Source organism: Toxotes jaculatrix, chromosome 9 (assembly GCF_017976425.1).
Source record: "Toxotes jaculatrix isolate fToxJac2 chromosome 9, fToxJac2.pri, whole genome shotgun sequence".
Taxonomy (NCBI): domain Eukaryota; kingdom Metazoa; phylum Chordata; class Actinopteri; family Toxotidae; genus Toxotes; species Toxotes jaculatrix.
In genome coordinates this window covers 19,995,812-20,022,537 of record NC_054402.1, presented here as the reverse complement: position 1 = coordinate 20,022,537, position 26,726 = coordinate 19,995,812, and the positions used below count along the sequence as shown (strand labels likewise).

The 26,726-nt window shown below is 42.5% G+C and overlaps 1 protein-coding gene across 2 annotated transcripts in view; it reads right to left on the bottom strand.

Moving 5' to 3' along the window:
• Positions 1 to 24,040, bottom strand: part of ssh2a (slingshot protein phosphatase 2a) — a 31,169-nt gene extending 7,129 nt beyond the window's left edge. The window contains exons 1-8 of one of the 2 annotated variants that reach the window (XM_041045987.1): positions 23,868 to 24,040; positions 20,439 to 20,482; positions 4,389 to 4,501; positions 3,669 to 3,733; positions 3,023 to 3,144; positions 2,609 to 2,674; positions 2,346 to 2,411; positions 1,481 to 1,675 (exon numbers count right to left, since the gene is read on the bottom strand). In XM_041045987.1, the coding sequence (XP_040901921.1) occupies positions 1,481 to 1,675; positions 2,346 to 2,411; positions 2,609 to 2,674; positions 3,023 to 3,144; positions 3,669 to 3,733; positions 4,389 to 4,501; positions 20,439 to 20,482; positions 23,868 to 23,930 (734 nt within the window). In that variant the 5' untranslated portion in view covers positions 23,931 to 24,040. Of the gene's footprint in view, positions 1 to 1,480; positions 1,676 to 2,345; positions 2,412 to 2,608; positions 2,675 to 3,022; positions 3,145 to 3,668; positions 3,734 to 4,388; positions 4,502 to 11,328; positions 11,846 to 20,438; positions 20,483 to 23,867 lie in introns of those variants that run through there. The other variant, XM_041045986.1, reaches the window with a different exon arrangement.
• Positions 24,041 to 26,726: the final 2,686 nt, after the last annotated feature.

Sequence of the window (26,726 nt, the reverse complement as noted above, 5' to 3'; positions counted from 1 at the left end):
TGTCTGTTTCCAGGCAGACAATAAATACGGGTGTTTTTTCCTGATTGTCAAGTTTAAAGTATAACTTGCTCTCTCTTTTATGGCCCCACTTCTTATTCTTTCCATCCAGGGGCATCAGGTGCAGCAGCAAAATATCATCCTTCTCCTCCACCTCCTTCTCTCTGCCTACCACCTGCTTCTGTCCATCCCTGTGTTGGTCTACCTATTTGTCTGTCTGGATTCTGTTTTTCCAAACGTAAATCAAGCCGTCTGAAGCCTCAGCTATTTTGGACACTCAAGGATCTCTGAAGTGTCAGTGTGTGTGTGTGTGAGAGAGAGAGGGACAGGGGGAGAGAGAGAGAGAGAGAGAGAGAGAGAAAGAGAGTGACTCAAAATAGGTAGGGAGGCACGTGACTAAGCAGCAGGGAGGGGAATTTCCCTGGTATTAGTAAAGACATAAATCCAGCGGCCTGTGTTGTTGTTCCCTGCACTTTCTGTGCTCCCATGTGGATCTGTTGACAACTCTGTGCCACAGATGACAAAACGGTGTATGCATATAATATTCATGATTCTATGCACTCAGTTCAGCCGTGCCTGACAGTGTGTTTTGGTTTTTGTTTGTGCCTCTCTGTGTTGCTTTTTGCTACCGAGAGGTCACAGACAGCATGTGACCCCCTAGTTCCAGAGTCCAGAGCTCTGAAGACTGATAGCCTGCATCGTCTGCTGTAGAAATGTGGCAACGCTGTCGGCACGTGAAGAGAGGTTAGGCAATGCTGTTGTGAAGATGTGACCGAGCCCATCTCATTTCTAAAGTTGCCGAAATACAGTTACCGTGAAACGCCTTTGACTTTCTCTGAATGTGTGATGCAAGGATGTGCATTTCTGTGACAGAAATGTTCAGGTCTTTCCTGTTGTGCACTTCTGGATACACATGTGTTTGTCCTGTACCCCACACCCTTCACACCCTGCTGAAATGCACATGCATGTGTCACGTACAGGGTTCACATCACTGCTGTCATGTAAAACTCAGCTCTGATCCCTTCTGGTTTCTGCTATACTGTACATATACTGTGTCTATGAAGAATTTCCTACATTTACTTACTTTTTACATCAGTTTTTGAAAAAAATTTCCAACAAAAGAAACTACAACCACTGTTTCGTGAATTTTCACATTTTAGTCACTAAATACTGGTTGCAGTATGCGTTATATATCATTTTAATGCATTATAACCTGTGAGATGCAATGTAGGGTTTCAACACATGCTCTGAATTGAAAACATTCAGAGCAGTGTATTCACTCCACAGGAATTTTACACCACACATCAATGGGGGCTGTGCTACTCTCTGGCATACGAAATAAAAACCTGTGAAGATGACTATGTCCGGAAAGAACCACAAAGCAAATAATATTCCAGATATGCCATCATCAGTGAGAAATCTGGATCTGTGTAATGTCTGTGTGTCTGTATTCATGTGGTCCTCCCTGTGCTCCTCCACTTACAGGTCTGTGAAGAGGACAGGTGAGTTTGCACGGTGCGACTCGACGTCCTGCATGGCGTTCCACTCGTTGATACAGAACTGGTTAGAGGAGATCCTGCTCTGGTAGTAGCTGATCCAGGTCAGAAACAGGCTGCCTGGGTAGTGGTTATGGCAGCGAGCCACCTCGCATGCTTTGTGGAGTGACTGGAGGGCTGACCTGCAGCACACGGTGAGAAGGAACAGAATTCATACTTCAGAGGTTGTTTTGAGAGTATTAAAAAAAAATACATACAAAAATAGAGTGAAGTTTGGAAGGAACAGAACTGTGTTCATTATAGGTGAAAGGAAGAATTATATGAGATGGAGAGAAGGATAAAAAGTGATACAAAGATAAGAGAGGAATGAGTAATAGCATATATGAGAAACATAACAAAGGGGGTAAGCTGAATAATTAAGTGATAAAAACACCGGAACAACAGAGATGAGAAAAGAAGAACAGGAAGATTACAGCAATGAAGACACATAATACTGAGATATAACTGCAGATAAATGAAGGTATCAGAGAATACTGAAGGGAGCAGGAGGTCAGAAGAAGAGCAATGTAACAAAGGGACAAGAAAATGAGGAAATGAAGACAATGAGCAAGGAAATGAAGAGGAAGCAGTGGCATGTGAGACAGGGAGAGATAAAGAAGAGACTGGAAAGCAGAAAGATAATGAGAAAAGAAGGAGGAGGAGAGAAAAGATAAGAAATAGTGGCAAAGATAAAAAGCTGGAGGTCAAAGTCAAAAGGGGGAGTGCAATGGATACAGTTTTTTTGGGCTGCAGCCGTAACCTTCCTGCAACTTTACACAGCTGTCGTTTGTTGGAGAAATAAAGGTTGCTCACCACATGGCCTGGACAGAAACTGGCTTAAAGACATGAACCCTGTTCACTGTGGACACACTAAAACCACTGTGGAGACAGAGAGAGAGAGAGCGAGAGATTAACAGTAATTTAAACTAATAGTTTACAGCCATCTGATAACACAAACAAAACAACTTTCAACAAAACAGCTAAATAAGAGCAACATGTAAACAAGTCATGAGAGCAGTCAGTCAGCTGCCCAGGGGAGCAGTAGGAGGAAGTAGGATGTAGGTGTGGTGCCTTACCCATCTCCATCCAAGTGGATCAGAGTGTCACTCCACAGAGGTAGAACCAGACCCACCGTACAGCAGCTGGCAGGAAGATCAACATGTTAAACAACAGCACAACAAAACAAGATACACTGGTTTGGCACAGGATGACACTCAAATAGAAAAACGGTGAAGGATAAGAGAAAGGAGTGAAGACATAAGCATGCTATCTTTATACTCCACTTTGAAAAATGTTCATTTTAACTGCTGACCACATCATCATTATGAAAAGTATATTACAGTTAGAGGCTTCGAATGGAATAAAAGACATTCTTGTAAATGCAAGAACAAAACAATAATGTCAATATTACTGCAAAAGAAGTATAGGATTGAATGAGAGTTAACGTAACACTAAAAGACAAAGTAGTGTACTGTTGCCATGGCACTGACCTATCAGAAGAGAGAAAGTCCATGCCGAGCACAATGCTCTCCTCCGTGTCCTGTCTGCCATTGGTGGAGACCACCACCATGTAACGGGTTACCTGAGAGTAGGCGCTCTCTAGACGCACAGCCTGAGAGAAAAGACAGAAAGGAGAGATGAGGGAAGGACGGGGAGGGAGAAATGGAAAGACAGAGGAGAGGGAGACTCTGAAAACAGTTGTGTAATGTCTTCTTTGGCTGTGGGGGGAGATTTCTAAAGCCTGAGAAAATAACGTCTCGTATGTAATCAGAGTTATCATGGATTTTTTTGGGAGACTTCAAATTTATTAGGAAGAAAGGATCTATTAAAACACACAACTGAGGTGCAGTTTTGTGGAGATTGTTTCATACTAGGGATTCATTTTATCTATCCTCTTTTTAATCTGTTTCTCATAGGTCCTCTAACTTATAGAAGTGCAATACTAAATTGCTGGAATACTCCTTTATCCAAAGGGTCTTCCATTGTTTTGTTTTTTTTTTTAAAATCTAACAAGCTTCTGTTCTTTACATTTGCTAACAAAGAACTAAAACCAGTCCCTCTGTTTGGCGTAAAATCATAACAATGCCACTTTGCTCCTGACCTTTGCGACTGTGTGTGTCTGTGTGTGTTACTGACCAGTCGGATGGTGTCCTCCGGCCGCAGCACAGTGAACATGGTCTGAAGATGTTTCTGGAGGTCACCTGGACAGATAGGATTTCGAACATCCTCATTCAGTTTCAGTTTATTTTGGACACCAATCACATTCTCAGCATTTGAAGGTTGACATAACACCCAAGATAGTGTATCATTTCCCCTGTGGCAAGTTTCCAGTGCACTCACACTGGAGCGTTTTTCTCTTGGGCCCACGTCTGACCTAAACTCTGAATACATCTGAGGGAAAAAATCCCTTTTTATGAAACAAGTCAGGTCTCTGATGCTTTTTATAGCAATGAGCCCATTTCACAACTCAAAAGTCTTCAAAGGCTGCTTTTTCCACAGGCAGTGACAATTTTTTTTCAGATATCTCTGATTTTCCTACTTAATATGCATTATACAAAAATGTCAAGATATTTTAAGCTTTGGGAGTTTTTTTTTTTTTTGTTTTTAAACATCCAACAAACACTGAATGCAGCAGCAAACTGACTGATCTGCCTTGTTGTGGAACAGCTTCAGCAAAGTTAACACCAGCTGTTACCCATGTTGCTGTAAAGGAATGTCCATTTGAAAACACACTATTTAATCTCAAGTTCCTCCGTGGAGTTCATTTCTGGGGCTGAGAGTCAAATGAGGAGGATGGAATTCCCGGGAGATGCTGCAGCTGCCGTTTGTGTATGTACAGTGTGAACAAGTCTTCACCTGTGTGCTTGTTCCTGCGCTGGCTGATCCGGGGCGCAGAGTTAGGTGTGGGGCTGTTACCTCTGGGAAGGAACAGTGCTGCACCTTTTACTGTGAGGAAGCTCTCACTGATACTGGGGGGAAAAAAGAGAAAAGAAAAAAAAAAGCAGACATGAATTGAAGCTTCAAATACACAGATGTGAGCCAAGTTATTTAATCATATTTATTTATTTTGCGTACATTATGTAATTATAAAAATGTACTTCATTTGTGATCACTTCCTTGCACATGCTGACCCTGACTTCTTATAATAAGCACAAGATGGGGACAGGGAACAGACGGGTGTTGTCGTGGGCTTATGTCAGTGTCACAATGGTCCATTCAGCTGGCCTCTGGTCTGCGGGCTCCCCAAATCAGAGCCGACAGACCCGATGCAAGCAAAACAAGATCCAAGCCCCAATGTCAACTTAGAACACAATGTTCTCTGCTCCTCCACACAGCTGGATTACACACACACAGACTTACTCACACTAACAGCTGCCAGTAGGGAGGGATGGAAGGATTGGGAGGAGACCGGGGGTCCGAGAGGGAAGACAGAGCGAATCCCCTCCTCCACAGTGTTGGAGCAGAGATAAGAGCTGGCCAGCACACAGTGCTGTACACCAAAGCAGGTCGTATTAAACACAGTTCTTTTCCTCTCTGGAACACTTAATCTTATTAACTGTGACTGAGGTCACTGCATTGAGGAGGAGGGAACATTATAAACTGTTTCAACTGGATACGAACAGTGAGTGTGTGTGAGCACCTCTGTTTGAATGTGTGAATGACTAGGTTTTTGTTTAGATTCTCAGAGTGGCACACTAACCAAAGTCACACAAGATACCAGTAAACAGGTCGGAAGATCTACTTCTGCAGCTGCTTATGACTGGGTCAAATGACAGGCATGGGACCAGTAAACCACTGCCTCAATGATGCTGCGCAAGAGGTCTGCCACTTAGACAGCAGGCACTTGTCCAGTGGCTCTCCAGGATTTATTTAGAGGATGCAGAGAGCACAAAAAGTACTTCTGCAAGCAAAGATTTAAAGACATTTTAAAAGATTCATCAAGTTTTAAGTAGCACTTGCAGACCAAGGACGAATCTGTCACAGTAACAAAAAACACACTGGGCGTATTGTTTCTGCAGGTTTTGCCAAAGCAGACACCTGAAGTCAAGCTGGCAGAAACTTAGTATACCTAGGAACAGACACATGTAGCCACTACCTTGACAACCAGCCAATCAAGGGTCTTAAATTTCAAGAGAAGCCATTTTTGTTACTTTTACAGCATTTCCACTGTTTTTAATTTAATTTTATCTAATTATCTGTTGGCTTGAATATCTCAGCAGTAGTTTTTTAAAGATAATATGATTTGAAAAAATCAGTGAATCAGTGAAAGTTAGTGCACTGCAGTTGGTCCATAATAAAACAAAGCAAATATTACAGATATAAAGTGTTACTAAAGGTAACACTGATCCAAACCTGGCAAACCTGTTCTGCTAAGCTTGAATAAGGGCAGTTTCGTAGCCTCTGGGGCCAGAAACTAAGGGAAGTACAACTACACACACACACACACACACACACACACACACACACACACACACACAGAAGATCACTGGGATCAATCAAAGGGAGGTGATGATATCAAACCCATGAATAACTGTTGCAGTTAGTAAACATTTAGCAGATATGCTTATTTTGATGGTAAACCACTGTGCTGGATAATCTATCTCGCCCTTGGCAGCAGGCTGCAGGTCTACACTCAGTGAACCCAACTTCTACAGTTCATCAGGTTCTACAGTTCTTCAGTTTCACACTCATGGCAAAAAAGGGCCAGTGCTGTCTGCTATTTAGGTTTCCTGTCATCCCCTTTTTCTCTGTAACTTCATCTCTCCTTCCTCGCAGCCATCCAGTTGTACTTCCTGAATTTTGCTGAGACCATGGATGTACAGGATCAGCACAGACAGACAACAGAGATGAGAGAGAGAGAAAAAACAAAACTGCAGCCTTGTGCTGAGCTTATTTCCCATAACCCCCACACCCTTGACCCAGCTGTTTCCTCTCACTCTTCCCTCTCTCGCTTCCGCTTTTCTGCATTTCTCACAACTTCGGCCCTTGTCCTAGTTTTCATTCCTGTCACTCTCCTCAGCTCCTGCAGCATCATGTCCCACTCAGCTCACACACACAGACTCATGTACTGTACTTGGCAATGACCATGTATAGCAGTGCTACTGTACAATGTCATCTGTAATATAACACTCATACACATGCACGTGCATGCACGCAAAAATGACCTTTTACGCTTGCGCATAGACACACTGACAAAGTGGAACCTAAGCCTGATGGTTGGAGAGCTGGAGGGGGGGGGGGCTGTGAAAGACTCCCAGTTTCTAAAAATACAGTAGTCCTTTAAAAGTTTAAGCTATTAACAGACTCTATTCAGAAGAGTGCAGTCAACTCACTGTACATGGGGTCCTCTCTTTGACATGGCAATGATAGCTCACTGTAAAAGCCTGTATGTGCTCTGATTATTAGGACTGGTTGTAGCCTGATTTAGTACAGGCATACATAGAAGTATGGCTGAGTGCACACAAAACATTCCCCGTCGCACAAATACACACGACCACAACCCACTGATTCCAAACTGGAGCTGACACAATTTGTCAATGAATCAATTGGCCAAAAGTTTTCACTTTCTCCTGTCATATTATAGCCGAAAAGTAATCGATTAATCCAGGAAAAAAAATGCCAGATTAATCACTTAACGAAAATGATTGTTGCTAGCCGGCCTATTCACACACACAAACATCACATTTTCAGACTGAAACCAATCTGCAAATCAGTGAAACCCCATCATGACGTTAGCATTGTCAGCTTACGTAACACAACTACCTGTAAACTGAACTGATTTTACCTGATAAAGCTGTAATACTGACAACACTAACCAGTCTGTTGGCATGTACCCAAATGATCTATATTATAGGTATGTTGAGATTAACGTTATGTTCTTACAAGAAAAGCTACAAGTCACAAGACAACCGGAAAGGTACCCGTTTAATCAGACTAACTGATTCAACTACACAAAGAAGGATAAAGCAAGAGCAAAAATGGAAAGGGGGCAACGAGTTCAATTGAATTTGACTCCACAAAGTATGTGAATGAGGGGTGGGCTGTGAAGGATGGGCGTTAAAGAAAGAAGACCCAGTCAGAGAGTACAGCAGAGAGTGGGGTGGGTCATCTTTTGGCATTCAACCATCCCAGGCTTTGGGCTGAAGTGAGGCGGTAGGTACTTGTTAGGGCAACAGGCACAGACACAATCATCACTATGTAAGGACCACTCCACACAGTGGGCAGATAACTGGGTGACCCCCTCCCCCTCCTGTGCGTGCCCATATTAGTCATTCTCAAGAGGAGAGTGGGATAAATATAGGGCCTGCCTCTATGCATGGCAGGCCAGCCTAAGGCCTTATGAGTTCGCACCCAAGACAGTTACAGCCCATGGGAAAGACAGGGAGTTAGCTGGTGTGTGTTTGTGTTTGTGCATGCGTCCACAGATCCACAGGTGCACGTCCGGCCCAGCAGCTTGGAGACAAAGACATGGAAAATGTGTCACAAGCAGAGGATAGTGACAGATGGATGAGCAGAGTGAAAAGTTCGTGGAGTGTCATGGTGGCCCGGTGGAGGAACATAACTGGCTGGGGACCTTTATCACACGTCATCTCTCTGTGAAACAGTTCAGTACAGACTGTTCGATAGAAACAGCAAAAAATAAAGTTCAAGAACAGATTGTTAGGCAAAGCTGGAGACACAAGAAAGGAGTAGATGAGGGCAGCCAGTACAGAAGAGGGTCAGGACAGATAACGAGAAAGGGATACCGGGTCATACTAAAGATAGACTTTCATCAACTGGCACAGATGCCAGTTGACACACTGCCCAAACCCACTGTCTTCTGTGTATGTGTGAGTGAGGACCACAAGTTTCACTAGAGTTTCGGTTCCAGTTTCCTTGGTAACCCAGCCTGCAGGCCATGATCCGAGCAGCAGCCACCTCAGTGAACTAAACATACCTGACCCAGGCATGCAGCGCTATTCTGAGATGGATTCAAATTACATTTTAACTTACAGTTTAAACAAACTACAGGCAAAGAAACATAAGTGAAGAAGTTCAGCAAAATACTAGTCAAAGCTGCTGAAACGAGGCCAAATTTAGCTCAGCTGGTGGTAACAATGGCTGAATAAGGGCTTCCATTCCCACTTTATAGCTTGTGATGAAATTATGAATAACTTCTGTGTAGTGTACTTTATAACACATGGAACTTACAGGACACATTCATTTGCACACCATCAGACGGCTGGCAACAAATAGGCCCAGCTGTGATACAGGTATCTGGTAGGTCGGTCTACAGTTGTCCTGATTTCAAGTCATTTACTGAAACTAATTACACAAACATAAACGAAGTTATGTAGATTAATTGATTTTGGATGCATCACATGCACAAAGACACAGACACACACACGTATAAGGACTGACCTATATCCAGATGCCCAGATCCCTGTTCAGCTGCTGAAGTCCCTCACGCAAACACTCAACATGCCTACACCTCGCTTTGTCACGTATCAGTCTTATCCGTTTTTTTATGGAAAACACGTACGCAACACAAACACACAAGCGGAGCGGAAGAGAGGGGTTTACTGGTATTTCTAAAATTGGTGGGATAACAATGGTGTTTTAGGAGCCATTTAGCCACAGGTAATACTTAACTCCATCAACAGCCTCGAGGCTTGTAATTATTCATTCAAACCCAGGTTAAACACTAGAGTCCTGCTGACGTTCTGGCGCACACAGGCGTTCACACTATAAACAAACAGACATACGCACACAAACATTAAACATGCCGACACACACGAACACACTAGGTGCTATAAATCAAAGGATGCTAAAATCCCCTGTGTCCTGATGAGTGCCCTAGTCCATCCTGAGCAATACAAAGGAGTGGCAATAAAAACAACCAACAAGCATCATGCAATGTGGCCAACAAAACCAGTAAGTCAGATGATTCCCACATCTGCTGCTATTTACTAGACACACACGCCTGCCAGTATGCACTGTGTGTGTCTCGCACTAAAATCTTCCCATAAACCTTCCTTGTGCAAACTCACATTAAAACAAAACAAAAACTATTTCCTTAAAAACTGGGTGCAGTCCCATTAAAGACTAAATGTTCAGCTTAAATAACTTCACTGCACAATCATGTGTAAAGCAGCTCAAAAACAATGCAGTCAAGACGCAGGCTGCCCTGTCCTTGACTTACCTCAAAACACAGACAGAAGGCCAATTCTCATGCAGGGCACAACCAAATTACTGACCACACGAAAATGTTACAAAACAACAGCCCAGCACAGGCACTAGAACTAAAGAAACTAATTTTGTCGAAAATTGGGAAATGTTGATTTCATCATCTTTTAATCCAGTTGCGGTAATTTATGCATTGATTTCCCACCACCAAAATCTGCTAAGCTTATCTGAGCAAGATGAGAGTTTGGAAGCACTGGAACAGACTAGCCTTTGATCTGTCCTGAAGGGCAGACTTGTCTTCACCACATGGACAAGTCAACTAAATCCTTCTACATCTCACAAGCAAAAAGAAGACTTTGCCTCGCTTTGCCTTGACGTCTGCAGACACTGTATATCAGAGATAAGATGACTGTAAGATACATCAACCTTAACTTCCTTATATCGCGACAAAGACAATCTCTGGATTAATCTTAATAAATTCAGAACCTATGTAATATTTAGTTCAGTCTACTGACCGGTGGAAAAATGAACTGCACAGGTTTGTATTTTTTAGGTCACAAAATGTTATTTGATCAGATCCTGTAAGCATTTCCAATGTAGTCTAGTACCATGTTACTAGGAGATCTACTGTCATAATCGCTAAGGCTTATAATAAAACAGACATGTTTCCTAGTTTCATAAACTGAATGAGAAGCCAAGTGGACACATGCCAATTTCTGAGTCTCTAAGAAACATCGCCTTCCAATGAATCAGAGACCTCAGACATTAGCGGCAGTTATGAGCTTATGGTTAAACACCAAGTTTCATGCAAAAAAAAAAAAAAAAAATAGAGAGAGAAAAAATTAAAAACATTGCTGTTTTTCTTCTTCTTCAGACTTACTTAGGTTATTTTTTCTGATTGTTTATTCAAGATTTCATTGAAAGTTCTTAATTCCAACTATCAAGATCACTCCAAACGCTCATGCGTTCAAACAAATAACGTCCCCAGCCTTGGACAAACAAAAAGGGAGGAACAAAAATGCCCCCACATAAACTCTTGGTGATGAATGTTTGTCTCAAGAAATCAGTAGCAGTGAAGATTCCCTCTATCAAGTGTGTGTCTAGACCTGTGGAACAGGTAGGATGATTCACACTACATGTAGAGCCATTATGTCTTAGTAAGGACAAAAAGGAGAACCAACATGAGCAAGAGCCTGCTGCGTCACCAGGAAACACGTCTGACAGTGATGAAACTTTTACTAATGTTTCAGATTACTCAGTGTTACAGAAAATGTTGAAATTTGTGACATAAGTCCTACGACAGGACTACCAAATATGTAGACTTGCATTTCTGTGTAAATGTAGTACAGCCTGAATATCCATAATAAAACAAATCAAATTCACATACAGAGAGTAAATCCACAGCTGAAGCTCTCCATTGGAAGTGAAGTTGTGCTCATGTGTTATCAGGTGTTGTACTAGTCTCTAGTTTTAACAGGAACCCTTGTACTCCACAGCACCTTAACCGTGTGTCCGTTATCTTTCTACACTTCCATTAATTAGTGTTTTAATGTACAAAACATTATCAAACTACAGCCTATTCCAGAGTTTATCTACCCTCCACAACTTGCCACTTTTCTTTCAAACTTACAGCTGGTTGATCTGATTTTTTGACACCACCGCGTCGTCGCTGAAGTAGGGCACCATCTTGGCCCCGCAGCAGGAGCAGAAGCTAACCGCCGACGAGCTGTCGGAGCCGGACACGGCGCCGAGGGTCATGCCGGTTGAAGCGGGGGTGGGAGCAGAGGGAGTCAGGTGTTCTTAGTCCGAGAGAGAACTTTTTACTCCTCTCCCGCAGTCATGTGCTCCGGCATGGCAAAGAGGCAAAAGGCTGTCTTCCTCCGGGTTTTAATGGTCGTGATACAGTAAAAGCTGACGAAATACCGCAAAAAATATTAGATGTTTCCAAAGAATAGTTCTGTTGCAATAAATTACGCTGGGCAACTAAATCTAGCACATTGTGTTCCTGTTCCTGTTCTCGGCAGCAGCGCCTGGATGCCCAAGATGTCCCAACAAAGCGAAAGCTGACATTTTAAATAAGTTCCCGTACCGTTTTCAAAACATTATTTATCCCCCTTACAAAACACACTTCCCTTCACCGTGTACAGTACTGAGACATATGACTACGATCAAACTCGTACCGGAGAAGTCATAGGAGGGAGGAGTTGGAGACACGTGTTTTTGGGAAAAGCTGGGAGCCAATGCGGACATCAGAGCAGGAGGGACCGCCCACAGTACCAGCACCTCTGCAGCGACACTTGCTGAGGTAAAAGTTTGTATACAAAAGATTTGGGAACCATGCAGGTGTGTACTGCGCCAGGTTATCGCTTTAGTTCCTCCTTCCGGATAAGCTGTGGTGGGAGAAGTATTCAGATCCTTCACTTGAGTAACAGCTCCAATACAAGTACAAATACTCCATTACACGAGAAAGCCCTGCATGAAAAAAATCCAACTTCAGTAAAAGTACATAAGTATTAGCAGCAAAATGTAGCTAGAGTATTAAAATATAAGTACTGGTTGGTCCCTGTATATATGACTGATATATGATTATATATGACATAATTAGATACTTAAGCCTAAGTGTGTAAGCAACATGTTACTGTTGCAGTTGCCAGAAGTGGAACAACTTCATATAAAGTTTTATATACAGGGAGATGAGTAATGAGAGAGGAAAGAAGAGAAACTAAGTTCTAATCCACAAATGTTTTCAGGTTTTGGACTTTTTCTCTAGTCTTTGATTTCTGTGTACATTGGATCATTTGAACACTGAAATGAAACCATGTGAGAAGTTTAGAGTTTATTTTAGTGGTGTTGTTACCAACTCATAGACATCTGAAATGTGACCTCAGCTACACACTGCGTCAGAAGCCAAAAAGGTTGATCTGTAATCTTTAACAATGTGTTGTATTTTTAAAGCTTGTTATATTGTCTATTGTGTAACATCCTCATCTTAAAGTATCTAGCAACTAAATCTGTCAAATAAATGTAGCAGAGTGTAAGTATAAAGTAGCAGAAAATGGAAATGCTCAAGTAAATATGTGTACCTCAAAACTGTAATTAAGTACAGTAGTTGAGTAAATGTACTTAGTTACTCTCCATCACTGCTGATAAGAGGGAGTGCTTATCAGTAAATTCACTGCCTGTAGTGTTTGGTTGAAAGCTGCATACTCTTGGTACTACATGGCACATGGTTGCCCATCCATAACAGATTATATAACACTGTAGGTCAGGATAATATATTTAGTAATGCTAATAATTTCTTAATATTGTTAAAATAAACTGCTGTGAACGGCTGATTGAGAGTCCCGGTTCAACAAGGTCAATAGGGGATGTGCTCATTAAGCTAATGTAACAGAGTCAATTAAACCCACAAGGGCTTTTGGTTTGGCACTCGGCTCACTGAGGAGACTTCACTTGTCTCCTCTCCACCCTCTTCCCCCAAAACACAAACCTTGTGGCTGGGTTACATAAGAAGTAAGAGAAAATGAGAAACAGGCAGAGGATATCCAGACTGTGCTGCTGTAGCAGCAGCAGCAGCAGGCCAGTGGTATCAAGGTAAAGTGGAGATATACCGGAGCCTGTCTTGTCAAGAAAGTCTGGGGGAGTAATCACCCTTCACATTAAGCTATTCAGTGGTATCAGCTGACATACTCCATGCTGTAAGATGGACACAATGTTTTGGCTCATTTTATAGCCTTTTAAACATTTTATATTCTGCTGGCGTGCCAGCATGTAGGGCCCTATGTAAGCTGACAACAATTTGAAAAACACTGTAAAACTACAGCCCCCCCCCCCCCCCCCCCCCCAACCCCCATCATATCCACACCAGCTTGTGCTAAGTGGCCTAAATTCTAAACTAAAACATCTGCAGCAAAATGACCTCTATGCAGTGCAGCTAGGCTTAATAACAATGTTTATGGAAGGTCTGCTTTATGTTTTGTCTGTTTTCCAGAGCTGAGCAGTTATCAATAGGGAGTTTGACTGAGAAATAGGGCATGATTAAACATGCTGTTATACAACACACATTTGGAGTGTTCACAAACTTTCCATCCCATTGTTACTCACTGTAATCTGCATAGAAAGCTTGTATTCTAGGCCTGTGAACACTACTGAGCTGTGAGTCTGCGGGACAACTGCAGTTGAACTTGCTACTTCTCCTAGAACAACCACAGTGTATGAAAGCCTAGGCTGATGATGGATCACAATAATAATTTCTTAACCAATTCACATGGAGCAAGTCAAACGCAGAGTTTGACACAAGACTTTTTGCATGGATGCAGCCCATAGACACACACTTTGATAAGCTTTAGGATGCCACCCCCTCCATAAACGGGCATGTTGTTCTGTTGTCTCCTTCTGACAAGACACTAAATGGGATAATGAATAATGAAAGGGTCATTTTGGTTGAAAAATCACTTAACTATGTAACGGTGACACTGTTTCTAAATGACCTCAAACTTATTTTGGCATTTCAGTTGTGCAGTTTCTTTTTAGTTATCGGCTGACCTATACACTGATACAGATATATCTGCAATGAGCTAGTATTGGATGATTAGTTTAGCTCTAGAATTAGACCAGAAAAGTGTCGTATTAGCAAAAAAAATCTGAAGAATCTTGTATAAGCTGTACAAAAATCTAATTTTATCAAAAACTATAAAACTGATTTCAGCTCTGTCCTAATTAATTAATGCTGTTCCATTTCAGGAGTTTTTTTTTTCTTCTTCACTGAACATTTTCAAAACTACAGTGAAATATGCAGCAGGTGACTGTCTGTACATATTTAACACTTGACTCAACATGTGCTCTGCCGAGAGCTACGCTGATTACATCACAAATGAAACAAACACAACGACGCCTGTACTCCTGCCGCCACGCTACACTTTACTTCATCTCACCTTCCTAAAGACAACTATTGCATCACAAGACAGACTGTCCACTGAACTCTGGCCACAAAGTCCACATGCACGCAGCCACTTCAGCACTCTTGTCGTGTGGCTCTGTTTAGTGTCATCAAATTTACCAGCACACAGTAGGAACTTATTTGTCTGCGGGCTGATAACATGAGAGTCTGTTGTGGTGTATAGCTAAACCCTGGACAAGTTGCACAATGTTCTTCCACCACACGTCTTCCTCTGTCATTTGACGGGAACGAGTAGAAACATGAGGGTCAGCAATGCTGTAGTGAGGGAGCTGTGTGTGTTTACAAGTGTGTGTATGCCGGCTCCTCGGTCAGTGCATGAAGCCAGCCGTTTACATTTACTGAGCTTGAAATGGGCTACTGTCAGGAAACCTGCTGCGATAAAAGGACCCACCAGTTGAGTGCATACGCCTTTTAGAGCAACATATGTGCTGATTTAAGTACATTCATCCTCCATCTTAAAATACCAACCATTTCTGAAGAAACAGTATGATAGAGATGTAGCAGTGGCTAAAAACATCTGGCCAAACAACATCAAAACACTTTTCAAGACTGAAAACAAAGCAAAGAACAGCCCGGACTACAACGCCTTAAGTTCAAATGTTTGCTGACTACTCAGCCTGCGATAGGAGCACTTAACCTTGGAGAAACAGGGAACCCTCGCAACAGCCAGATAAGACAAAGGCACATCTGTTAGCGGAAGTTGCTTGTGTACAGTAACCAAACATGCACAGCAGCTAAGAAGCACTAGCTGAAGATGTGTTCTTTGGTTTGAGACCCTATAGAAGTCATTTTCCCAGCGCTGGGTGAAATATTTTGTTTGTGTTGGGTGATTTTGTCAGAATAATCCTGTGACATGTTGAGTTTTGAAATGAATATGTTGTGGTCTGTAGTATGTGTATGTCACTTAGTTGGTGAAAATGGCAACTTTGCCAAATTTCACTTTTTATGTCACAGAATCAAGAGAATGGATTTAGATGAATTATAATTGTTATATGCTTACCATTTTAAGTTGGAATATGTGATACACTTACTGAGCTTTTCATGAATTCTGCAAGGAAAATTACCGTATTTGTCGTATTTTGCGCACACAATGTCCTTTTGTGCCACATAACCTACATTCTGAGTATAAAATGTAGCATGTATAACTTTGTGCCCCATATACAATTTCTCTTTTTGGTGGTGGGAAACTGATATATATATGCAGCCTGTGGTCACTAATCTAGGACAAGGACAATCTCATGTTTAAACAGCAGGTGTAGGAAGACAGAGGACAGGTGTGGTATCTACTGTTGGGTGTAAATGACAGAGGAACAGCCCAACAACCTAAAGAGGCATGTCACCACATGAGGAGTTGGTGCTCAAACAGTTTGCCTTTGGCTTGGTGTTTGTTACTGCACCTTTCCCTTCTTGTTCTACTAGCAGCACCCCTTATGTTCTTTGCCTGATGAACCTGCTCTGCTTGTGTGCATCTGGGTTAGAGCTGAGTCAGTAGGGTTACGTGGATATTAAACAGTGCAAGAGGAGACTTGTGGAGCTTCTCAGCCAATGTTTTCTCAGCCAAATGACTTTTTATTCTTATTAAAATAAAGTGAAGAAAATCAAATTTTATTTGATTTTCTTCACTTTATAGGAAACTTTTTATTATTTACTCAGCAACAAAAAGTCCATGCTATAACAGAAACTTCTGTTCCAATCAAACAATACCATGACCTATATTGTGTTCTGTAAAAGGAAATACTGTACAGTAGGGAGACAATGGACAAGCAAGGTCAGAGAGAGAACAACTAAACACCACTCTTTTTTAGTTCACACAGGCTTTTCTCCTCCGTGGCCTAGTTTAACTACAGCAGGTACAATACAATGACACACGCCCAACTTAGCAGTAATTTCTCCTTCAAACAGGCACTCTCTGAACTGCAAACCAAACAGGGAAATGAACTGAAAGCAAGGACGGTCACTGACATTTCAAGTCAGCCATCACAGGTGTGCTTTAACAATACTGATGCCATTTAACCTTTTAGAGCAGTCGCTGTATTCCCATAAATTAAAAACAAGTTTGCCCATACAAACAGTATGTTTCAATCCTGTGACCTTTGACAGATGTGCCATGTCACCTGATAGGCCAGCAGACAGTCACAAGTGAGATAGGAAGCACCTCTTTTGTGCAGCAGCCACAGCAGAACAAACCTTATCAGTCGCTTTCACAACCGTTTTTACAACCATTTTAAGATTTACACGCAGCACAAAACCATCAAATGTCAGTTTTATAACTCTGGATAGAAAAAAAAAAGGTTTTCTAACACTGTCCTTGACAGTGTCAGTCCTGAGGCAGCAGAGTGTGGCAGAGATTCATTATTGCACTGCAGTAACATTATACTTCATTGGTGTGGTGCAGCGGGTACAGGCAGCTGTTTGTGTGTGTCTGTGTGAAAGAGACATTGAGACAGAATAAGAGAGAGAGATACAGGGTGTGAGTCAGTGAGTCGTCCACTTAATAAGGGGAAGAGAAAGGAGACAAAGACACTGAAGAAGTGAGAAAGCAGGACAGAGTGAAAACATTACTACACTGCTGCAAAAAGTTCCCCTCAGTCTCAGTGGCCCCTATAAGATGTGCTGGCCCGTACTGCTACTTGAATCCATATGTAGGGTGGGGAGGACACAGTTAATTGGACTGCAGCTCTTATGTAACACACATTAGGGGTCACTCAGTAAGACCCTTTGCTGCACCCTGCATGGCTTTGTGTGTGTGTGGGTTTGTGCTAATGCTGAGCAAGTGGCAAGCAAGGCAAGTGAGCCAAATGGTAAAACGGGACTATAATGACGTTAGGCATATGGGGAATAAGCTCTGTGTGTGTGTGTGTGTGTGTGTGTGTGTGTGTGTGGTGCACGCACATACATCCATGAACATGACTTCACCAGCTGCTGCCGCTTTGTTGCGTTACCTAACAGATAATTAGGAACACATGTCCTTCTAGGCACTATCGGGGTGTGTTCAAGACTTGCACAAGTGATGTCACCATGTTTCAATTATCAAATACAGTATGTGTGACATAGCTCAAAATCTGTTCCTTCCTATTCCACATTGGGTTAAACTCCACTCTCTTACTAAACAAGTTTCATGCGCTATAGGCACTCAACACAAGGCAGCTGGTTCATCTTGGACCAGTTGCAATAATAAGACTGTTTGAATGGGTTTCAATGTTATTACTGCCACGAGTGAGGTTGTGTTTTCAGACCAGTTTGGTCAGCAGGACATCTCAAAAACCTGGAAATGAATACCAATGAAATCTGATAGAAAGTTAGGCCACTGGCCAAGGAAGTGGTGATTTCTTTTTGGTGCCAATCTGTTTCCTGGTGTGGAGAACAGAGAACAGAAAACATCCACTGTTGCACGACATTTCTACCTTATGAACTATCCAGCATTGTAGACTCTGCACAAGCACATTTCTAACACACACCACTACATTTCCCTGATCCACCAGAAAGCACAAAAATGGTGACCTTGGCTAACACATGGAACCAAACAGACATCCAAAAATATATTATTTGCTATAAGTCAGTTATAGATGCAGTCAGTTTAAGAACCCGCAGAGAAATGCTAACATTATGGCTTTGTTGGTCAATACATCTGTGAAAAAACAAAACAATTTGGGCCTGACAGTTAGTGCACGACACCCTGCTGTGTGAATGAGCTCAGGACTGAGGACTTTGACCCTCCTAACCACTGCTCAGACCAGCAGGAGCCTCAGCAGCTTTTTTTCGTGTGTGTGTGTGTTTGGGGGGGTGCAAGACACGCATGAATGAAATCTGAGAGTAATACTGGATCTCGGCCAAAGCCCAGGGTTGAAGAAAAGAAAGTGACGCAGTAGAGAAGTTCAAGCTCCGTCTCACAGAGAGGAACTCGGAACTACTTGTTAGCACCAACACTCAACCCTGGTACACACTGACAGGTAGCTCTTTCAGAGTCTGGACTCTGGTTGAAAAATGACATTATCTGATGTTACAAATATGACAAAAATGTTACAGTTTGTGCCAAGCATTCAGTTTTACCCTGTGTCTGATGTCTACAGCCCCCTGACAGGACGGCAACATTTCACTCACACCAGTCCTACCAGCCCGCAATGGCCTCACAGGGAAAGATCAAACTGTCTTCGCCTCAGCTGTACACAGTGGGAATGAATCTGTCAATTTCTGCCGCAGTATCTCATTACCTGCTGTATTAGACAGTATAAACAGTAATAACAAGTAGCACCTTAAAAATATGACTTATTACCGATAACATACATTAACTGCTTCACACAGAAAATCAAATGACAAAGCTCAACTGTTTAGAACTGCACTTCAAAGCTCAGATTAGTCGACAAAAGCCCTTACAAAGTCCATTAAAGATGGAGAGGCTGTTTAGGCTTTGATGTTCCTCTCCCTATTAATGATTGTGTGCTAATGTCTCCACAGACAGACTGTAGTGTAGGGATAACATTTAAAGTGACGGAGACTCTGTGGGAGTCTTCAGCACACTGAAGACATACTATTCCACATTCAATAGTAACTGGTTATGGGCATGAAGTCAAACACACACACGCAAATAGAAAGCCTCTGTGTTTCAGCTTGTGCTCTGTAAAGTATATTGAATTCCATTCAAATTCTGCAGAGGGCCTTGGCCCTGGATCCAGCACAAAGCCACCTGAGTCATCTAAACACATAGACAATAACAGCGGTGACGTCCTTGTCTTTTATGAAGATACAAATACATGCGTCAAAAGTAAATCATCTACTCAGCCACAACCATCAGGGAAAATCATGCAAATCAGCCCCAGCTGTGACATCAGTAGGCCGACATAATATTTACAAAAGTACTTACAAAGACACTATTTGTTTGCAGTATGAAAAACTATTAAACACTGTTACCATTTTCTCTAAGTTGCTTTGGCACAATCCTCAAATGACGCAGTGTGAATTTTTCTGTGTATTTCAAGGGCAAACAATGGGCATAAATATTTATAAATTAGTTCCTAATTTACATTAATTAGTTTGACTGACATATTTTTTTTTACTAAACAAAGTTATAATCAGGGGTGGAGATCATTCAGATCCTTTACTTAAGTACAATTCCTAATATCACTCTGTAAAAATACTCAGCCCTAAGCCCTCAACCAATAATTTCAGTTGTACTTGTGCATGCTGTTTGGTAGTTTGATCTATAGCATTGTACTTTTTAAGCTCGTAATATGTTTTGTATGCAAAAATCTTTGTATTTGTACAGTAAGTAGTAATGCAATCTGTCAGATAAATGAATTTCCTTCAGAAATTCAGAAGTCTAAGGTGGCATGAAAAAAACTCAGTGGATCCCACTCAGCTGTAGAGGAAACTTTACTTATGGAGAACACAATTTCCGTGCACTCATACTGACACAATTTCTTTCACTTGTTACAGTCTTGGTTTAAGAAAAGATAAGAGATTCATTTTGGTGGCATTGATAAACTGTTTTTTTTTATTTGGTTTTTTATTTTTATTTTAACACATTAAGTGACCTTTTGCAATTCAAAGGAAGTATCTTGCTGTTCTGTGTGAAATTAATGTAGAAACTGCATTCATGTTTTAAGAACAATAATGCATGCAGTACTTGAGGAAACACCATAAATCTGATGTACAGCCTCCCCCTAGTGGCCTGAGTGTCATCTTACAGTTTCTGGAGATGCTACTGAAATGAAGTATGTGAAAAAACATAGATATTCCAGGAAACTGGAGACACAGTATGACAAAACAGGAAGTGGTCTCACCTCCTGGGCTGGGAGCGGCGGTCATCCTCACCACTGCCCGACTCCTAGACAGAGAAAGTAAAAAAAACAGAAATTAATGTTCAATACCAGCATTAGTTCACATCACCATAGATACCAGCAGCTAGCATTTCAGAAAGAGCACACTGTATTACATTGACCAAAGAGTCTTGGGTGGCAATTGGCATCACATGCTGAGTCAGACTCAATTAACCTTGCATTAAAAGAGTGCTAAATTGCCTGGTGGCTAGGGCGGATACATCAAGCCTTTCATCTGTGACTTCAGTCACAAGGCAGGGCCAGCATGGTATTTAAACTGAGGCTCAGAGCAGGGACCAAGGATAAGGCTGAAACAGACTGCTTGTCCGTGCCCTCCCCACTCTGTCTCTCTCTTTTTCCAAAACGCAATCATCCTCCCCCACCACTGCAACCAGCACAGTTCACCACACACACACACACACACACACACACACACACACACACACACACACACAGACAATTTTAATCCCAGCCTGTTTCGGTAATCCCTCACAAAACTCAGGGAACTTTCGCTTTAGCTCCAATCTGTCAGTCCTGGCCAATACACACAAGCACACACGCAAAACCCACAGACACACATGCAGCATGTCTGAATCCACGGGGATATGCACAGACACAAGACACAGAACAATAATAAAGATGCTAATGCTGGTGCTGATGAATGAAGACAGAAGATGATGCAGGATGAGGAAGATTAGGCTGAGAGCTGGATGCAGCAGGTCAGGAGGAGGAAGGACGGAGTTCATCTATTCCTGTGTCTGCTAGGGGCTTGGAGAAGCAGCTGGGTGAAAGATGCTCTCTACATCATCAGCCCAACAGCTTGCCTTCAACACAAAATATGATGACACAGTAGAAATAGTAGTCTCTGCATGGACGTGAATCCTCCCTGCACACACACACACACACACACACACACACACACACACACACACACACACACACACACACACACACACACACACACACACACACACACACACCTGAAAAAATGCCTTAGTCAGCCAATTTCAAAGGCAAGCATATTTCCAGTGTAGCATTACACCTCTGCAAAGCACTCACACACATTACTGATGTGATGCACCATATACTTCCCATATGTGATTGAACAACATACCATAATAAGCCTTGCCACGGTTAGGGTCTAATGTACAGGCTGATCTCCATGGTTACCATGCCACCGCATGGATGTGTAGGGAGTGGTCTTATAGCCAATGAGAACAGGGGATTTGGTGTGCTGCTAGGCAGATTACTGTACACTACCATTGTAGGGTATCTATTCCCCCACTGTGCTGAAGGCAAATAATGCCAGCTGCATTAATCGATGGGTCAATAATGTGTGTTTAATTTGTAAAAGTGCTGATAAAATGCTTAGGGCGCAGCGTGAGGCGTAGACTCGTAGATTTTCTGAAGTGGCAATGGCATTCCAGCTGCGCCTCTTATGATTACTCATCTTTCTCTTAGGAGCTCATTCCCAGCTCTTACTCTGTTTTTCTGTCGCTTGCCGAGGTCTCTGCCCCCTGTCCACCCTCTCAGCACCAGACATCTCACAAGAGCGCTCACATGGCTGCTTCCCATCAGGACTGGGTCTCATGACAAGCAGCTGCTAACCTCAGCATGGGATCCTTTCACTGCCTCAAAGCTACAAACTCTCACTGCTGGGTCTCAGAGTTATAAATTCATCCTGAAACCGTAACTCATGTGTGTGGTTTCTTTGATCTGGCACAGACTGGTCAAGATTTTAAATGGCATGCATTCAAATGTCGCCAAAAGTCATAATCAAAAGAAAGCTCTGAACTGTAATGCCACCAAGAAATGTGATGGATGTAATCATGTAATGGTGTTTTTGTGTGATGTTAATGGCTCCATTCATGCTGTTCTCTGAAGGTTTTCCCTCAAAATGTGCCACCGCTAGCATGGTTCTACAACCACTCCCAGCCATTATAAGGGTTGGTTGATAAGTTTATGGCCTGAGGTAGACTGAGTCAGTTTTAGAAAACCTAGCACATTTATTTTTCAAAATAGTCCTCTCCTACATGTCACGCTTAGTCCAGCGGTCATGGAGCATACAGTTCCCTTCTTTGTAGAAGTCGACGTCTTGGACCTCCAGAGAGCGGTCCACAGCAGAGATGACGTCATCATCACGGTCAAAAAAGTGACCACTAAGCTCCTTCTTCATCTTGGGCAAGAAATAGTAGTCTGAGAGTGTCAAATCACATCAAATCATGCCAAGGATCTTGTTGGGACAGAGGTACAAGATGACTGAGGTAGAAAATGACTAGAGAAGAACTTATGTTGTCCAATTTCTCAGACAGTGCTGACTTGCAATTTCAACTCCACAAAACAGAAATCCTATAAAAGTTATCAGCTTCAAACCTTCTACATAATCAAAGAGTTTAACTGCGTGTGCATGTAATGATAGCTGTATAACTCATCTCCTACCTTAGACCACAAATTTATCAATCACCCCTTGTATATGATTTTCATGTTTGTCGACCATCTATCTGCTGGGGACTTTCCTAATCCATTCATTGTCATTTGCGTGGCTGTCCCATGTGACTCTCCATTAGACTGGCCTAGATACCTGGAACACAGCCAGTCATTGCAAAACACTGAGGATAGCTCAAGCTGCATGAGGATGAACTCTGGACCAGGTCTTGTTAACCAGAGGTCAGGACCTTAGGTCATTAGATTCATTTTACTAACATCCAGTCATGGGCGAAGGTATCATTATGCCAGCATAGGTCTTATCTATGGCAGCCACACCACCACCACTCCTGCCTGGGTTTGTGTCAAGAGCTCATGGGACATGGGAAGCCTCAAAGTGTCAGAGGGGATAAGAAGACTGTCCCTCTGCGCCCAACATTGTCTGACAGGCCTGTCACACTAACCTGCTTTCCAGGCAGCTCCTCTCCCTTCACTGTCACTCCACTGAGCAGTGATAATAGGAGTCAATGTGTAGCTGTGGTACTGACACGACTGGCAACTTAGACACTTAGCATATCATCTTTATAATCAGAGAATAGACATGTTCACTCTTAAAGCAGACGTTTGAAAACAGTTTTAGTTTTATCAGGCGCTCTGCTCTGGGTTGCCGGGGAGGAAGTGAGTTAGCAAACATGAGCTCTAACTGCTAACATCATCTAACGAAGTTGGAGTTAGTTTGCTGAGCGAGTTAACTTTGAGCAAAGCTAAATAACTTGGAGGAAAACCCAGTGTCCCCCTGTGGGACTGTGACAGGCTACTTTCAGGCTGCAGTATGACGCTAGCACTCAGGTTAGCCGCCCATATGCATCTGCCCAGAGCGGTGAAAACTGGGCTAGCGTTAACGGTAGTCAGACGGTGACAGACTAAAGACACTGAGCCAAAATGTCAAACCAGTTAACGGACACTTACAGACACAGTGGGGCTGGAGGTAGTGCTCGGTGTCGGCGACCGCTGGACGGTGACCAGCGCCATCCCGGCTGCTGCTGCTCAGACCTCGGTCACCTCGGAGACTGAAGCGCCGGGACACCCGACATTATTTTGGCCAGAAACTACAGTACACCCAGCTCCTGAGGTTACTCCTCTGGTCGTTGCTCAGTGGCCCCGCTAGTGTCAAGTTACATAGAATCAACAAGCATATCCGGTTTTCAAAATAAAAACTAACTAAGACAGTACATTAAGCAGTCTATTTGATAACTACGATTTCAGAGCGTATTTATACAATTTTCAAGTAAATAATCATGTATTTTTGTCAGTTGGGGGACCCTCTTAATCAAAAATTTGTACTGTATTATTTGGGGTGGACACTTGCTTGCTTTTATTTTGACAGGTAAAGCTCGGGACTTCCGATATTGGCTTTTTCTAACTGCGGTTGGCTTAACACGACTTAGTCTGCCTTGCCGGTGATGAGCGCATGCGCTGTGGCAGCCAGCTGTCAAATGGTTTTGCGGACTGCTTGATGAAAACTCACACTCCCATTCCTCCTAAGACCACTGCCATAATCGATCAGTTAAGCTGAAAATAATATGGATCAATGTGGTGGGTGGAGCTACTTAAGCTGTTGCTACAGTGTGTGTGCGTGCGTGTGTGCGTGCACTAAGGTATTAGATAGGTGACATACAGCACCATGAATAATGCAACACTGTGTTCCTCTCTATTTCTACACAGGATCTGCTGCAGGAGAAGACCTGACCTTACATCTCTGTACCTCCATGTTTTTCAGTTACACATCTCTCCTGGGAGATGAGATGTGGTGGTGGGGGGTGTGAGAGCAGGGAGCAGGGGGAGGTGTGTGTGTAAACGTGTGTGTGTGTTGGGGGGGGTTAATGGTGAAAGGAAAGTCAGAGGCGGGTCATGAAGGAGGTGAGAGATGAGGGGATATACAAAGCACCTTAACACAACCCACACCCATATCTCAAAGAGCCATGAAAATCTTGATATCAGGTGTCAAATCAGAAAAGACAACAAACACCTTTCCCTTGACTTTTCATGGTCACTGTACTTCATTAAAAGCACAAACATTCTTAAGATATTACACAGTCAGAGTAGATGTTCAGGGATGGGGTGAATGTCGGGGACAGAAAGGAAGGTGTGTATGGGTGTGAGGCTGAGGTCTATACGACAGGAGGCTCATTTTGATTCACTCCATTTCATTATCTGGGTCATTGCCTCCTCCTCCTCCTCCTCCTGCTCTCCCTGTCCTCCATAGCGTTCCTTCCCCATCCTCCATCTTTTTCTCCTCCTTTCCTTTTCATTGATCATCCAATAAGCCCCAGTGTTAAAAGCGCAGGAAGTAGAGGGAGAGGAGAAAGAGAGACAAAAATGAAGCAGAAACTGATTAGGAGGTACTTAGGTAGAGCAGAGAGAGAAAAGCAGCGATTGCCTTGCACTTGAAGAGCATGAAAGGAAAAAGAGTGGACAATGGGTTGGTGAGAGACTCGGAGATAGAATGTAGAGATAAAAATAGAGAAAGCACATGATAGAAATGATTGCACATAAAGAAGAATGACAGAATGATTGATGACTCCCGCATCCTCCCCTCCTCCATATTCCGCCCTGCAGTGTGGGTGTAGCTCATTAGGCCTTACGCACTGTGTTCAAGCGAGCAGCTGTGCATGAATGAATCGTCCTCTATTTGTTTTCGATTGTAGGGGTAATATCCAGGCTCTGCTAAAAGTGAAAGACAAATTGTGTATTTTTATGTGCCCGTAACATTTTAGCTGTAGGTAGCGCTCCCCTCTCTGCCCTCTTGGCTGAAAACACAATATCCAGACTGCATTTATTAGAACAAGATGGATGGCAAAAGGTCAAATGAAGAGGGAGTCATAGAGAGGGCACACAAGGAAGAGAGAAAAAAATAGATCCTCTGCAAACAGGTAAACACAGCAGGCAGGGAGAAACTGAGGGAGTGAGTGTGTGTGTGGGAGAAAACAAGATTAGGATTAGAGCATAGGATGAGGCTACTTCAGGGACTTATGTCAAGACAGAAACAATGGGACTAAAGACAATCCTCCTTGTAATTAAAGCTCTGCTGCACACAAGAGACTGGATCACAGACACTCTGTGTGTGTATGTGTGTGAGTGAGAGAGGTTGGTTGTGTACATGTTCGGTCTGTGTGGACAGTAAAAGAATACCAGTATTGACGAACTATAGCACACTACAGTTTAATGTGAGCAATTTTTAAAAATAATTAATTAATTAAATAAATGCAGATTGAAATAAAACTACATACAAAACCCCTGCAGTCTTTAAATGTCAGTGGTTCCCTGACATGCTCCACTATTCCATCTATGGATATTGATTTCAATCTATTTTTGATGTCATTGTCCATTGCTGAAATTACTTTCTTTTTTTTTTTTTTTCTCCATCTTGAGTCCACACCCTGATCGCCTCACTCACTTCCTCTCCATGGAGCTGCAGTCCCCCCAGTGGTCAGCTCTCCTCAAAACAAGCTGTTCTGACTCTACTGTCATTATACGCCTTAAAACCAACAGGGGGGGATATGACCCCATGAGAAATCAGTTCATGCTGGAGACTGGCCAGTTTAGATTAAGAGAAGCTCTTACAAAGTGGAAGAAGCAAACTACCAAATCCTAAGCCTATACATTTAGAATTGTGACTTGTTTGTATTGTATTTTGTTTTATTTTGTCTCTGTCTAGGATCAGGGGATCTTCATTACAATTTAAATTAGTAGACCTTGGAAATAGCATGAATTAAAAAAAAAAAAAACATTACCTTTAATTTAACAATACAAATTAAAGCATTTAAC